The 16,819-nt window shown below is 42.2% G+C and overlaps 1 protein-coding gene across 1 annotated transcript in view; it reads left to right on the top strand.

Annotated features, from left to right (window-relative positions):
* The first annotated feature begins 151 nt into the window (after positions 1-151).
* The window catches only part of RSPRY1 (ring finger and SPRY domain containing 1), a 41,514-nt gene continuing 24,846 nt past the window's right edge, over positions 152-16,819 (top strand). Inside the window, exons 1-2 of the mRNA XM_060253901.1 lie at positions 152-406; positions 13,576-14,070. Of these exons, the coding sequence (XP_060109884.1) occupies positions 13,724-14,070 (347 nt within the window). The 5' untranslated portion in view covers positions 152-406; positions 13,576-13,723. The remainder of the gene's footprint in view (positions 407-13,575; positions 14,071-16,819) is intronic.

The following is a 16,819-nucleotide window of genomic DNA, read 5'->3' as shown; positions in this document are numbered from 1 at the left end:
CCACTGCTTCGGTTACAAACGCACACACACACCCCGCCACAAGTCTTAAAAACCGGACTGAGGATTGGCCCGTTCCTTAAACCTCCAAAAGGCCCACCCACCATGGGCTAGGCGGGGCCTCTCCGCGGCAAGGGTTGGGGCAGGACTGTGGAAAGGGGTGTGACTAGTTGCCCCGGGATACGGAGCGGGAAGGAGGGGAAGAAAGAAAGAAAAGAGGGAGGAGCCGCCTGGCGGGGAAGGGGGCGGAGCCGCCGCGCGCGGAATGGGAAGGCTCGTTGGGGCCTCCTCCATCTTCCCAGACCGCCGCGTTGCCGCTGCCTGAGGAGAAGATGCCACAAAGGGGCTGCGCAGCCAACGCCACCGCCCGCTCGACCTCCGGCCTGGCAGGCTGAGTGAAGAAAAGGGGGTGAGGCGATGGAGGGGTTGGCGGGCTGGCTTTCGCGAGCGTCGCCTGGGTGAAGGAGGGGGGGAGGGAGACTCGAGCCTGAGGAGAAAAGGGGAGCCGAGGGGTGTTTGGGGGAGCCGCTCGTGTCCTTTGAGGGAGGCCGAAGCCTGAGGGGACGAGCGAAGCAGGCTCCTGACTTGGGGTGAGGAGGGGAAACCGGTAGTGGTGATTCTTGATGCTTTGGAAATTCTTGCAGATTTGGGGTGGGGAGGTGCTGGGGAAGGGAGGTCTGCGGGGATGCGATGCACTAGCAGCACCCCTCCAAAGCTACCATTTCCTCCAGGCGAACTGCTGTGTGTTGTCTGGAGATCGGTTGTAATTCCGGGAGATCTCCAGGGCCCACCTGGGGATTGACAACCTTTGCACGGTGCTTAGCCCAGTGGTAATCCTCACGTCCCGACCGCGAGGGCACCTGTGACTGAGAAAACGAAACAATCCTAGGGTTGTTAACAGCCTTGTCTCGTTAAATGGCTAGCTCTCCTTTCTCACACACGCCCCCCTTTCTCTCAGCTTGCAGTCTTGCAGGTGGGCAGGAAATAGCCAGCGTCACTGTCAAGAGATCTAGGGGGCTTTGATTCCAGGTAGAGACTGTAGCACACACATACCACCACCACCAACCCCCCCCCCCCCAAAAAAAAAAGGACGGAGAAGAGGGATTTTGGCATCCTCATAACAGATCCGTTGTGGCTAAAGCTATGCTTGCAGCTGTCAGGCAGGGCGGCTTCTCCTTTTAATAAAGAAGAATGTGCCTTGGGCTTACAATGAAGGTAACTGAGAGGGTGTGTATGAAGCATAGAGGGTGCTTTGAAGTACTACAGACTTGGCTGAGGATAACTAAGCCACAGTGTTGCAGTGAGTGTTCAGTTCAGCTGTGGAGATGCGGGTTCAATTTGTGCTCTGTGATCTTGGACCAGTCACTCTCTTTCAGCAAACCTTATTGCACAGGATTATTGTGTGGAAAAATAAAGGGGGGGGGGAATCCATGGGTCCTGTCCTGAGCTCTTGAGAGGAAAGTTGGGATTAAAATACACTAAATACAAATACTGATAATGACAGAGCCTTGGATACTGAAAGATCACCCACTGCATATGGTTTTGGGAGCCAGACCCCACAGGTATCTGAAGCAGTGGACTGGGATGCATGTGTCACAGTAAACAGGTTGGTTGCATTGATTGCTGCATGTGAACCTTTTGTAAGCCGGAGCCTTCTTCAGGTGCTTGTGGGTTTTGCCTCATGAAAACCTATGCCATAACAAATATGTTAGTCTCCAGGGAGCCGCAAAATCTTTACTATTATTGAGGCAGCAAGATAAAACAGTAACAATGCAATAATGCTTTGGTATTGCATGAACACTTTTGTGCTTATGGTTCAAGATGAAAGGTCCTTGAATTGTGTGTATGGGGGGGGGGGGGAGATTTCCTAAATTATGTTCTTTAACTGTCTTGAGCTTCTGGGGTCAGATGGAAGGAGAGTATCACATAGCATCTGAAGCAGAGGTGTTAAGTATTAGACATTTAAATGATTAAACTGTAAGGATTCATTTACATAAATACATGTGTGTGGAGAGAGAACGCACACTGTAAATGGGAAAATATTTTCCAGTGGGTGGTAAACTGGCAAAAGGCATACCTGTGTGTTCCAGGAACTGGAATATGCTTGCAGAATGTGTGTTACAGTATTGGCTTTACAGTTATTTGTGCACAAGACTGATACTGATGTACACTAACATGAATTTTTCTTAACAAAAATCTGTAGTAGAGCTGATATGCACTAATATGAATGCTAGATCATGAGCTTTGTGTTTAAACAATTTAAGTGGGTACTGTATGAAACAAAATTTATACCCTTGTTTCATGGCAAGCAGAGCGCAAAAGCTTTCTTTGGCTTGAGCATCTGGCAATGTGGGCTCTGATACTCATGATATGCTTAGCTTTTAAAGGTTTTTTTAAGAATTTCTTTTATGTGTGTTTCTGTTGCAGCAGGGTAAAGTGGCTTCCATTGTGGGAAATGGTGGACTGTAGAGGCTAATAAAAAGTCATTCAGGAAAATTTCAGTAATTCACACGATAACAAAAGGGTACTTAAGGGTTGTTTATTCACTGCCTTGTGTAATGTTGAAAATATGTGCCTTTAAGATGAGACTTCTCCAGAGTTGAAGAAGGTACCCATGCAAGCAAGGGGTACATACTATCAGTAAAAAATTCCACAAGAGCCAGGGCAAAACTAAACTAATGATGTAATGAATGGCATGCGGAGAATGGGGAGCATTCTTCCTCTGGAGATAAGATGAGAAGGTTTGCAAGGGGTTCCCCCCCCAAAAAAGAAAAAAGGTAGAAGGGAAGGGATGACATCACCACTTTGTTAGCTATGTGCCCTGCACTGATGGGCAGCTGATTCTCTTCTCCCTTTAGATTAGTAATTCCAAAACTGTGTGCCCCAGGAAATCAGTTTGTGAGCCCTGAGTACCCACCCATAGAGAAAGCTGCCTACTGTCTGTATGGTTTGTTTCTACCTTTCAGGTAAGTATCCATTAAAGAAACCACCATACCTCTGAATCAGATCTGATTGGATCATTTACTCCTTCCCAAGAGACAGCTGTTTGAGGAAGTACCTGTTACATCTTTGCATGAATTGCCTATGTGGGCTTTTCCCCCTTCCAGCCATACCCAGAGCTGTGATTCATGCTGAGAAGGTGGGGGGGGGGGAGGAATTCTCCAGTCTTCCACTTAGAATGTTTTATTGTCAGTGCATAAGAATGGAAATTGCCCACTCAAAGTGAATTCTATGTACTTCCAAATTTTAACCAGGAGAAAAAAGTGCATATGTTTTGGGAATTTTTAGAAACACTGTGCTATAGTCTTTTGATGAACCAGGTATCTTATAAAACGGATAAAAGGAAGTACTTTTTCACCCAAAGGGTGATTAACATGTGGAATTCACTGCCACAGGAGGTGGTGGCGTCCACAAGCATAGCCACCTTCAAGAAGGGGTTAGATAAAAATATGGAGCAGAGGTCCATCAGTGGCTATTAGCCACAGTGTGTGTGTGTGTGTGTGTGTGTGTGTATATATATATATATATATATATATTTGGCCGCTGTGTGACACAGAATGTTGGACTGGATGAGCCATTGGCCTGATCTAACATGGCTTCTCTTATGTTCTTATGTTCTTATGAAGGAGAGAAAAACTGACTCCCTTTAATTGGAAATAATAGCATATTATTCTCTTGTTCTCCTTGATGATGAAGACATTAATACTTCTTGAAGGCTGAGGTGACATAGATTGGGGGGACAGTTCTAAGGTTTTCAGTGGTTCTTTTATACTTGTCTCTATTATAGTCAATAAATGTACCTGAGTGCTGCCTTTTATTTTAGTGCTTATAATGAAAATTAGGTTGAGCTGGTTGTTTCAGATAAGTTGAGAGTTCCAGTATATGAAAAGCATCACTTGTAGCTTTTTTTTAATGCATCCAAGATGACTGTCCTGTCGCATCTAATATTTGGCATATTTGTTCCTTGGTTCCTTGCCAGATGTGGTACAAAATGATTTCAGAGGTGCTTCTTATCGGGCAAAATACTGATGTAGCAAGAAGCTTTTGTGTTGAACCAATCACCAGTTCTTCTGTCGGTTCTTTCTTAAAGGAGTTTATTGTAGGTTTGAAATCCTGCTGCTGTATGGCCTATTTCAGATCCTCTTGTCTTGTGTGTGACAGTTTTGCTTAGATCTATGTGATTTTCTGTTCTTTTAATGAGCCCTTAATTGATTAATCAAAAATGGTAGAAAGTGGTCTAAGCACCAATCACATCTGTATAGACATCAGTTGATGGTGGTATGCAAATAGCTTATGAAGGTTGCATTTATTGCATTTCAGCCAATTTACCTTCAGTGGTCAAACAATGTTGTTACACAATGGCTCCAGACATTACAATAATAATAGTTATTTCTTAAACTTGGATTAAGTTGACATTGGTTTATAATCAGTCTCTATTATCTAAGGCAGAGATATAATTCAGAGGCCTCATTTTAAATAACCTGCTGCCGTGGTCAGGTACCAGCAAAGAAACAAAGTGGCTATGCAGCACAAGAGCACAATAAACAAACAGCTGTGCACAAATGAATTTAAACAAACTCTATTACTTCAAACAAAATACAAAGATACACTGTGAACAATGAAATTCATAAGGGGTAGGTTCTATGCCAATAGTTCATAAATAGTCCATAAATTCATGTGGCAACCAATTTCCTTCTGAGTAGTAGAAGAACCAAATCTTTCATGTGGATTTGGTTCTTCTACAACTCAGAAGGAAATTGGTCAGGTACACATGTCTTGAATGGTAATTCAATTGTGTATATTACTCTCCTGGCAAAAAAAATAAATTAGTTGCAGTCTGGAGCCAATAGTTTAATAACATTGCTTGACCACTGAAGAAAGCCAGTTGGCTGAAACATGTTTGGCTAGGGTCACAAATAGTCTATAGAATCATATTTGGAAGGAACCTCCAGGATCATCTGGTCCAACCCCCTGCACAATGCAGGAAATTCACAAGTACTGCCCCTCCCCCAAAGATATCTCTATTTTGGAGGTATCTATATGATTTTATTCTGATTTGAGGCTGCTATTTGGGTCGAACAGGACAAACCCTACGCCAAAGGATAAATGGACACAAATCTGACATTAGGAATCACAGAACTGAGAAATCTGTGGGAGAACACTTTAATCTTCCAAAGCATTCAAGGTAGCTGTTTTACTGCAAAGGAACTTCAAGAACAGAATGGAGAGAGAAATTGCTGAATTACAAATTATTATGAAACTTGGAACAAACACCTCCCCAGGAATGGATATTGGTTTTTTTATCTCATTACAGATGCTAAACCCACTCTCAGTGAGTATAGCTATACATCCACAGTATTCCAATGTGTTTCTCTTTTAGAATTGTTTATCAGTATAATGATTTGTATTGACATACTCAAAACAGGTATATTGGCTGTATATCTCATTATATATGCTTTACCCATTTTCACTATATTTTATTGTATTCCTTTTTCCTATGGCAAACTAGAATTATGTTTACATGTTAAAAAGTAAATTAGGTGGACAAGAACATCACTATCCAATGTATTTCTCTTTTAGCTGTATTGACACACTCAAACAGGGACTTTTCCCATTACATATATTGTAATGCTTATCCCATTACATATATTGAACGCATCTCCCATTGTCATTGACAGAAAATCTCACATTTTGACATACTGTTTTATTGCTTTCGCATGCTCATGCTACTCAGATCAAAGGTTTGCTCAATTTGTTCATTTTACTATTCTGTCATTGTACCATTTTACATTCTAAACCACTGCCTACCAGATAATTTTACTTTACTGTCATTGGTTCTTAAATCTGTACCATGTTGCATTCTGGGCCATTGCCTACCAGCAATGTATGGCTCTGCTCAGCTATGTATGGCTTTGCTCACTGTGCTGGATTACTCATCTGATGAAGTGTGCTTAAGAGCACACGAAAGCTTATGTTCTAAATAAAAATTAGTTGGTCTTAAAGGTGACTCCTATTTGGGTCTACACTTATTTTTATCTAATTTGTAAAAAATGCATGCTTTTTGTATAAATGCTAACATTTATGCTTTAAGTTTAGATATAGAACTATTGGGCCCCCAAATTCTGACTTCTTTAACCTGCTGCTGTGGTAAAATCAGAACTCTGATGCCCCAACACAGAAGGGTCTGAACTTCTTCAGCAGGCATCTCATGGAAGTGTGATGTGTCTTCAGAACATACAGAAACACATTCCTCTGCCCCGTTCTTTGTTTGTCTCCATCCCAGCTGCATTTTTGGTAATGCAGAGGCTGTGCCTTAACCTCAGAGACTGATTTTTACATAGATTCCCCTGATAGTGGGGACTTTGCAGAAGATCATGGGAATCCTGTGGGCATATGGCCAAGCGAGCACCATATGTTAAAAATTTGTAGCAACCCCGTTTAGGATTGCACTGTTAATCTCCAATTTCAGATTACTGAGTCCTTGGCTGTCATGGGTTTGCAAATGTGTTCCTTTTTTAGCAATCCCAGTACAATCATGACTCAAGATGTAAATTTTTCAGAAATTTTGAAGTCATGGTAGGTGGGGGGGAGAGAATGAGGTACTTTACAATGTGAGTGTGCTTTCCAGTTTTTTACCCCAGGGAGGAAAAAAAACTTTAAAGACAACGGAAATATATATATTTATTTTCTTATCAAAGCTTAATTTATTTTGCTGCTTTACCAACATGAAATAATGTAATACAAGGAAACTCTCAGTACAGTGTGATAGAACAATAGGCTTAACTGGTCTTTCCCACTGTGGCAACCATCCAGATTGAAGTTTGGTTCTCACATGGACTTTTCCTAGAAGAAAACAGTCACTCTGCAGTTGCTTAATTCTTTGGAATGCAAAACCGCATCCTCTTAATAGCTTTGAAAACACCAATGCTCAGAAATTGTATTGGATTTTGTCCTAGTTATGGCAAGTAGGGAGGAAATTGGGTCTCTGTATGCCACCATCGCTGAGCTTGGAGTGGAAACTGAAAGTAGCTTGGTGGTTGAAACAATCTGTGTATCCAGTTTTGGCTTCTAGGAGAGAACTCAGGAGAGACATACGACTCCCCCCCCCCCCCACCCATCATGAGGTGATTATGATTGACAGTAACAAAATATTTGGGGCTGTGAATCATTGATTCTCTCATTATATATTGTACAGACAATGAGGCTGAAGCTGTTTCCACCCACATTCTTTGCTCACCACTTCCACTTGATGGTTTGAACTTGAACATGCATATTCTGCAGGAGGATTGTCCAGCTCAGGTGTGCATGCTGGATCCTGTTGCAAGGTTACTGGTGGTCTGATTTTGCAATTTTTTAAAAACAGAAATTCTCTTGAAATTAGTAATCAGAAAAGCAGTGTGGGGAAAGCACCCACCAGAGCAGGGAAGCAGAGGTCATTGGACTGGATCAGGAGTTGCTAGTGGAGAAGTCACAAAGGTACCTTTAAAATACCAGTGGGATTTCTCCTATGAGGTCTTGTGATTTTTTTCCCCCTCCCAGTGGCATTGTGTCCTAAGATTCTGCTGAAGCCATTAGATTCGTTTCACCATAGTCATTTGGGTTGTTTATGCTGGTTGCCTCGCAGGTTACCAGGAAAAAAAAGTTTGGCTTGCATCACTGGAAAATAGTCATGCTTGCAGTTGTGCTTGCTGTATGCATTTTTTTCCCTTGCACATCCTGAAATAGCAAAGCTCCAAAGGACCAAGCAGTCATTTAAAGATTTTTATCCGCCAAATCTAACTGCTTGTTTTTAGCACAAATATGACAACCTAGTTAGATTGAATCCTTTTTTTTTTTAAGTTCTTTACCGGATCTTTTCATTATATTGGCCCTTAGAAAATATCTCTTGCTCGCTTTTTTTTTATATTCAGAAACAGCAGTGTTGGGTGTCAAAAGATCTTGGAGTATATTTGCGATATGCTGGAGCCGACAGCAATGGAACTATTGCTCAAACAATTTGTATCTGATGCAATCTATTTAACAAACATATTGCTAAAAATACATGGAATGGTTAAGAGAGTGCTTGATGCTGGAGCCTTCTTGGCTCCCTGAGTTATGGGAGCCAGCCACAGAAAAACCACTTTAATCGCTTTTAACCCTTTAAAAGATGTGTGTTCCTCTTATAGATACATGGGCTGTTTAAGGAAAGAAAAGTGGCAGTAGAATATTGGGTGAGCCTGGTCTGATGATACTCGGCTTCATGGGAATCTTAAGTTCTGACCCAAGAGACTTACCTGCTGTATCAGCTCAGGCTAATAAGACAAACTAGTGTTTGTTTGCTTGTTTTGCATGACTTGGGTTGAATTTGCATGCTTTAATAGCAACTCTTGAAAAATCCTCACAGCTTGAAAGTTCAAGCTCAGAAGTTTCTCATCAAGGTTGGAATTTCTTCATTTTCCTAACATATGAGTAACCCTCTTATCTTGTATTGATTGGGGGTTGTAATGGGAAGGGGAATTGCTGGTCCATCATCCTTTGGCTGTTGAGAACAAATACTGCTTCACTTGTGATATTGGAAACAGTGTTGCTGCTAGCTTGCTGTATGCCAGCATTTTCCAACCTGTGGGTACCAAACCCAAAATTGGATTGTCCAGGACTTTTGCAGTTTTATTGATCTGTGCTTGCTTTCTTTTGTTTTTAAATGGTTCACCACACCAAGTGAATTTGGATTTTGAGGGGGGGGGGGTTACCACACCAAAAAGGTTGGAAACTGCTGCCCGGTGCTATGTTGCTTCTCTTTAAAAGGATGTGCTAGTCAGCTGCTGCAGTTGCAGATATCACTTTTCAAGACAATCACAAACATGGATCTGGAAACAGGGGCTTCTATTTCATACAGGAGAGAAGTGGGCAGTAATGTGTGTGCTTAACCTCCGTAGCTGCTTTTCTCTATGCTGTAGTAAACAGGTGTCTTGAAATCCCAGATTTTGGTGAGGGGGGGGGGAGAAAAAGTTGCAGGAGGGAGTGAAGGGATACACAAGCTGCTTCTCTCCTGAAATTATGCCACCCCCACCCTCAGTTTGCCTTAGTGAAGTAGCAGGACACTTTCCCAGAGCTGTGTTTGCTGCCAGTTATATAGTTCAGCCAAAATATGCTTTGGAATATTTTTCATGCTTGCTCTATGCATATGTATGTGGGCAAGGAGCATAAGAAACTCCAGTGATTATCAGGACATGACAGTTAAGGGCTTGTGGTTTTCTTGTCTTTGCGTTTTTGCAGCTTATATACAACTTCGTTTTCAAGAAAAAAGTTTGGCATGCTTGTGATCCTGTTACTTGCTAAATGTTGCATCACAATGTGCTGTGGGTTTCAGAGAACAAGACTTCTAATGCTCACCACACTATTAGATATTTAGAATCACAATAAGACTTCCTCATGATCCAGTGCAGGAACTCTGACAACTGTATCTAAGCACATGCTTTTGGTATGGCATGCGCCAGTTTAGAAAAGTGGATGGAATAGTAGCTCTTCTGGCCTTGCATCACTGTCTCATGGGTGTGAGCTGCGACTTGGCTCACAAATGGACTCAGAATGAGTAGTTGTTGCTTAAGATTAGAGCAAACAGTTCAGAATTCCAGTTACCTTGGACATCACTGTGATCAAAAGCTTAGAGGTTTTCAAATCATGTCCCAGGGTACTGTGTGCTGAAGAAATTACGTAGTCATAGCAGAAGGCCATCCTGAAAGACATCATTGGTTAAAGCAGGGGTGTCAAACATGCAGTTCGGGGGCCAAATCAGGCCCCTGGAGGGCTCCTATCAGGCCCCCAAGCAACTGGCTTTCATCTGCTTCCTTCTCCCTATATCTTGCTTCCTTCTGCATAACAGCTTGCTTTGCAAGGTTTGCTCAATTGCACAGGAGCTAAAGAGCAAAACCTCTGTTTTCTCCATTGGCTGAGAGGCTCCTTCCTTGGGGAGGAAGGCGGGGGGGGAGCTTGCTTTGCCAGGCTCTCTCAATCACACAGCAGAGCTACTGAGCCAAGCCTCCCTTCCTTCTATTGGCTGAGGCTCCTCCCCCTCCTGGTCCCCTGGGGAAGGAAGGAAAGAGCCAGAGCTTCCTTTGCCCAGTTCCCTGGATCCCATGGGAGAAATACCAAGAAAGCACCTTTAAGACCAATGAGTGCTAACGTTTTAAGCATGTTTTAATTTTTAATTTTTTAAAAAATATATGTATTTGTGTTTGTGTTCTTTATAAAATTTATGTCTCTGCAACCTGATCTTAAATAGGTACACACATGGCCCAGCCCGACATGGCTCGGCCCAACTCAACATGGCCTGGCCCCTCAAGGTCTCATTTATGTCGGATCCAGCCCTCATAACAAAGGAATTTGACACCCCTGAGTTAAAGTATTGGGCTAAGACAGTGGTTCTCACACCATGGTTAACAGAAGCCACACTCCCAATCAACCAAAAGAAATGGAGTAACCTCCTCCACACACTACTCTGGTGTGAGAGTATAGAAGCTGTATGGAAAGATGAGGTTTTGTTGGATAAGAAGGGCCCTTTATTTCCATCCCTGGTATGAAGCTAACAGGTCAGGGAGGCTTGCAGCTTACATGACCCCTAGCCCCTGTGGTGGTGGCTGTTTCAAGGCAAGAATCATCTGCCAAACATAAGCCCTACTGGACAATGGCCTTGATCAATTTCCTGGAACATGGGATGGGTACTACATGGGGCAGCAGTGCTCATGAAGGCATGTCAGTGCAGTTCCTGAGCCACTGAGTAAATATCACTGGACTGAGAGCTGTGAGGCCCAAGTTCAAATCCCCACACTACCGTGGAAGCTTGCTGTTGACCCAGGTCAGTCACATGCTTTCAATTTAACCTGCTTCGTGTCATGGGTGTGATGGAGAAGTGGAGGAGACCACTCTGAGCTCCTTAGAGGAAAGACAGGGTAAAAGTATAAGTAAATAAACACCACTGCCAGTTTTCCATAGCAGGTCTTAGCAATATAGAGGGAGTCTTGATCACTATCTAGAATTGGTTCTGTTTACACAGAGGGTAAATTGCAGTGCTCACTAACCCCTACAATGTGCTAGCGGCATTGTAGCAGGCAAGCAGTTCACTAGCAATACATTAATCTGGGAGAAGTTCCTTAAAGGTAGAAATATCTAATAGTGTGGTGAGGGGTTGAAAATCTTTAGTTTTCTCTTTTGATAGAAACCCATGGCACGTTGTGATGTGACATCTAGCAAGGTAATAGACTGTCTGCCATTCATGGGTGTTGCATTCATGATAAAGTTCTTATAAGTGGTAGTTTCACAAAATTAAATGATTAATTACACTTCTATCTCTTTTGAGATAGCTGTGTAAACTGACATGAAAGAAAAGCACCAAGCCATATAAAAGGCCTGCTTCTCTTTATCACTTCCCCTCACTTCTCAGAGAATATCATGGGTCAATTACTGCTTTAGAAGAGAAGATGAAATTCAGAGTGAATATAATGTTTATGGAAACTGTCTAATCATCTTGACCAGAGATGTCACATTTTCAGAAATTCTGAATTGTGAGGTGCTGTTTCTTGCTTTTTAATGAAAAATGGGAATGTTTTGGAATAATTTAAATATATGCTATATTTACTCACTGGCCCTAAGCTGATTTTAGTTTTTCACAAGCCAAGTTACAAGTAAACCTAATACTAGTGAGAAAGCTGTATCCTCTAGTCTACTGTTTCAGGACAGATATCTTTCTTTTTGCCATCTGAAGGAGTGGGTAGTACAAAACAGCACAGATCTTGCTGTAAGCAAAAGTGTGGTATTTGGGCAGAAACTGTCTCATAGTAATTGCAGAGCGAGCAGTGGATATCAAGCTAAACTTAATAACATTGAAAACAATAAATTCTTCAACAGTATTGTCATCATATACATTGCATATTAATAGTGGAATACATTAATTGCATTTAAACAATAGATTCATTCTTGAACATATTGGGAGTTTTACAGTATATGCAAGATTTGTCATTCTCTAATGCTGTGGATTGTTAGGAGCAAAAGAAGAGCCCTGCTTGATCAGACCAGTAGTCCATCTTGTCCAGCATCGTGTCTCCCATAATAGCCAACCAGTTTCTCTTGACAGCAAACAAGAGGGCATAGAGGTCAAGGCCTTCCCCTGATGTTGCCTCCTGACTCTGGGATTCAGAGGATAAGTGCCTCTGAATGTGGATGTTCCCCTCAATCACCATGGCTAGTAGCCATTGATAGACTTATCCTCCATGAATCTGTCTAATCCCCTTTTTAAAAAGCTGTTTATTCTTGTGGCCTTCATCACAGCATTCTCTGGCAGCAAATTCCACATTTTAGAATCTCTTTGTATAAAGTAGTACTTCCTTTTGTCTGTCCGGAACCTACTACCCATCAGCTTAATTGGATGCCTTGAGGTCTGGTATATTGCAAGAGGGAGAAGAAACAATTATCCTTGTCAAGTCTCTCCACCTCATGCATAATTTTATCAACCTATGTCATGTCTCCCCTTGGTTACCTGTTTTCTAAAAGAATCTTCAGCCTTTCCTTGTAGGGAAGGTGTTCTAACTAGCTAATCATCTTGGTTGTTTTACATTAAAATCTTTCTTTTGAGTGAGTAAAATCTTGTATTAAGTTGCCATTCATTCCAAAGAAAAAATATTTCTTAGTTTTTCTACAGTGTTTCTCAACATTTCCAGCTTTTCTGTTGAGAAAAAACAAGGGTGGATCTTCCAAAATATTTTTTCTGAAACTTTCTGGTGCCCTCCTTGAGTTGGGGGGGGGGGAGGGTTACATCTGTAAATGCAACTTTTAAAAGTTAAACATACAAACATTATTGGATAATTAGATAACTTGCTTGTTTTAATTTTGAGAGCTGCTTCTAGTTACAGAAGACACAAGCAGTGTGTGTTTTAAATCATGGCAAGAGAAAGAACTGGAGAAAATTAGCTCCACAAGGAAAGGAAAATATTTGGGTGTCTGGTTACCTGGACTACTTCTGCTGGCACCTGGAAATTTGAAATATTTTCCTAGTCCTAAAAACAGGCCTGGCTCTACCCACACCCCATGACTCTACTCCCTTGCAGCTGCTTCTGGATCCATACTGTAAATGAAGCCTCCCTTGAATATAAAAGGAGACTACCTAATTCTCTCAAGACACCCCACATTGAAAAGCTAGCTGAAAGCAGAGTTTGACCTCCTCTGGTAACTGTCCACACATGTTAGACACATTACGTATTTTTGAGGCCAGACCTTTATAATTTATTGGAAAGTTTCAGAATAGGAGTGGATGTGAAGAGAAAGCAGCTGGGGCTCTGGATACCTGCTTGAAAAGTATATGAATGGCATACATAGTGGCAACTTAAAAATTGGGATATTAGGGACCTTAACAAATGTTGGGATAAATGGGCAGGATATACTGCAGAGTCAGACATTAGATTGGTTCTAGGTAAATTTGACATTAAAGGCCTCTGAAGAAGGAATCCATACCTGAAATTATTTTGTTGTTTGGAGAAGAGCTTGTTTGCATTATATTGCAATTTAAATCTAGATGTTATTGTTAATATATTTTTTCTTTCCCCACAGGCCTTCTTTTGAATATCAAATGTGTATCTCCAGTGAGAATGTCAGAATCTAAACCAGCCATTTTCCATCCATTCCACTTATTACAAACTCCTATGATGCAAAGGCCACTATTCAGGATCCAAAAAACATTGCTCTTAAAACTGTCTAGATGATTGTCGTTGCTTTGATTGTGTTCTATGTGAGCAGAAGCCTTCTCCGAGGTTTACGGCTGACTCTTGAACAGCATATTCGTTGTTTGCTGCAAACCTTGGGGGATACCAGCATGGGCAATTCCTGCATTTGTCGAGAAGATAGCGGGGCAGAAGACAATGGGGAGTCCAGGAGTCGCCAGGCAGAGAACAGCAGAATACCAGTACCTGAAACAAGGAGCCATTTGAGAGACCCAGTAAGACCCCCACGGCGGGGCCGGGGGCCGCATGAACCAAGAAGGAAGAAACAGAATGTAGATGGATTAGTACTTGACACATTGGCAGTAATTCGGACGCTGGTTGACAAGTAAGTATTTCCTGAAGAACAAAATTGCAAGAAAGGAACTCTCCTTCTCTTGCAGGCTCTTGTGCTGGTGGTTAGTGGTGGCTGTGATCTAATGGCCTCCCTACTCCAGGCCTGCTAATGAAGTAATTCCCATGGAAGCATAAACAGACACAACTTTGTGCCAAAACTGGAGAACCCTCTGGCTTTTCAGGAGAGGTTCTCCGCTTCTGTTCTCATCTTTATACCTGAGTATTCCCTGAACAGCTGTCTTCTAAATCTGTCTTTCATTTCGTTGAAATTTGACTTAGTCCTGTAACTCAAAACAGTCCAGTGCTTTTGAGGTGGACTCATTGCAATGCCTCACTCGTGTTGTGAGGGGCAGTGGTAAATTGCAAAAATCCTTTCACATCCTTCACTTCCCATTAAGATTTCCATGATTCCACCAGACTCAAAAAGTGCATATAAGTGTATCTCACAGAGGTGATTTGGTCACCTTCTGCTAGGCTATAGTGCAGGGGCTGAAGTAAATTAACTGATGAATGTAAATTCAATCCTCGCTGTTCTGACTGCGGCTCACCAGATTGTAAGATTAGACAGAATATGCTAAGGAGACTTCACTGAGTGCTTTCTGAACTTGGGTTTTGAATATGCCTCTACAGAGGCACAAGAATAAGCTATATACCTCCCTCCCCGCTCCCTTCACACTTATACAATTGACTAATGGTCTTGGGGGTTAATGAGAAATTCAGACTTTGTGTCTTTGTGTGTGGGCCTGTTTCCCTTTTAGGTTGCAGTCCTATACATGCTTAGCAGGCATAAATAACACCGAACTCAGTAAAACTTGCTATCAAATAAACCTGCATTGACTTTAGTCTCCTCCTTCCTAGACGTGAGATTAAAGTCCAGTTCAAATATGCAGGCACACGCAGATACAAACCTTTTGCCTTCTTCCTGCAAAACCTTGAACATCAGGCTGATTCCCTGTGGGTGTTTTCAAGTCAGAAATGACTGGTGCTTGCACAGGGGACTACCTTTTTTTTAGGGCTGTATCATGTAACCATCTGTATGCCTGGATTGGATTTTTGTGTTCCTATAGACTTGCTTGCCTTAATTTGTCTACTATTTCAGTAGTATTAGGGAAGCTTGATCCAGGTAGGCAGCCATGTTGGTCTGAAGCAGTAGAACAAAGTAAGAATCTAGTAACACCTTTTAGACCAACAAAGTTTTATTCAGAATGTAAGCTTTCATATGCATACATACTTCATCGGACAGTGGAATGGGGTACAGTGAGCAGAGCTACATATAGCTGGTGGCAGGGCTGGATTAAACCCTGTGGAGGGCCCTAGGCAGTCAAAATCTTGGGGCAGTTACCTCAGAGTTGGAGTGGCTGCTCTGCCACCTGTACCCCCCCCCCACCCCGCTGCAGCATGCAGGCACCTTCTCAAAAGTCCCTTTAACAAAGCTGCGGGGTTGAGGCAGAGAGAGGCAAACTTGGCGAGGACGCCAGTCACACCGGGCAAGTCGGGCAAAGAGTGGCTCAGTTGCTGGTTGCGTGTGCAGGCTGGGAGGGCTGCAAGTCGGGGGGAACCCAGGGGGAAAAGCCAGCCTGGGGCCCTTAATAACATGGAGGCCCATAGGCCACTGCCTACTTAGCCTAATTGTTAATCTGGCCCTGGCTGGTGGGCAGTGGTTAAGAATGCAAAGTGGTACAAAGTTAGAATCCAGTGGCAAAATAGTGAAACTAACAAATTGAAAGAACATTTGGTCTGGATAGCATTTGTGTGGGAAACCAACAAAACAATAACATGTCAGAATGGAAGAATTATGGTGAGAGTGCCATAAGGCAACAAAATCTGTCTGTTAATTGCTCTGTTGCTTGCAAGTCTGGGCACCTAATTTACTTTTTAACATGTAACATACATTATAAACATCATTCTAGTTTGCCATTAGAAAAAAATACATAAAAATGTAGTGGAAGATGGGTTTAGTATATGCAATGAGATAAACAGCCAATATCCCTTATTTGAGTATGCCAATACAAAAAAAATTATTCTGATATGCTTCTAAAAGAGAAATGCATTGGAATACTGTGGATATATAGCTATAGGGGTTTAGCATATGTAATGAGATTTAAAAAACAATATCCCTGTTCAGTCCTGGGGAGGTGTTTGTTCCAAATTTCATATAATTTGTAATTCAACACTTAGCTGTTTTACTGCAAAGGAATGTCAAGAACAGAATGGAGAAATTGCTGAATTACAAATTATTATGGGTAGATTCCAGGACAGTGGCCCTTGGGATACATTGTGGGGAAGAGTGACCACTCTGAAAATTATACTCCTTCCTGGAAAAAGAGATAAAAGATCCAAGTCTTATCTCCAGAGCTCTCTGTTTATTGCTACATCAAACAGTATCTTATCTCACAAAAAATGTATCTGCATATCTCCTGCCATTCCTCCAGTGACAGAATGCATTTTCCCCTCCTTCACTCTGAGTTTCAAAAGTAATTTGTTTGTTTGTTCTCTCTGGAAGGGCAGGAAGCTAAATCAGTTACCAGCCATAGTTATGCAAATGACTCAGCTTGCAAAGGAACTGAGGGATTTTGTTTTAAAAATCTTCAGGTGACTCCTGGATATTTCGCAGAATGCCTTCCAGGAGGGCTCCCAGGATGCACCTGCATGCCCCAAGATGCATGTGTCTCAAGTCCACTTGGGACCAGGGCGGTCCAACTAAAAAGGGTGGAGAGTGATGTAAAATGGGTGGAGCCAGG

Source organism: Heteronotia binoei, chromosome 14 (genome assembly GCF_032191835.1).
Source record: "Heteronotia binoei isolate CCM8104 ecotype False Entrance Well chromosome 14, APGP_CSIRO_Hbin_v1, whole genome shotgun sequence".
Taxonomy (NCBI): Eukaryota; Metazoa; Chordata; class Lepidosauria; order Squamata; family Gekkonidae; genus Heteronotia; species Heteronotia binoei.
The sequence above is the reverse complement of the archived record's forward strand: the minus strand, read 5'-3'. Positions and strand labels throughout refer to the sequence as shown.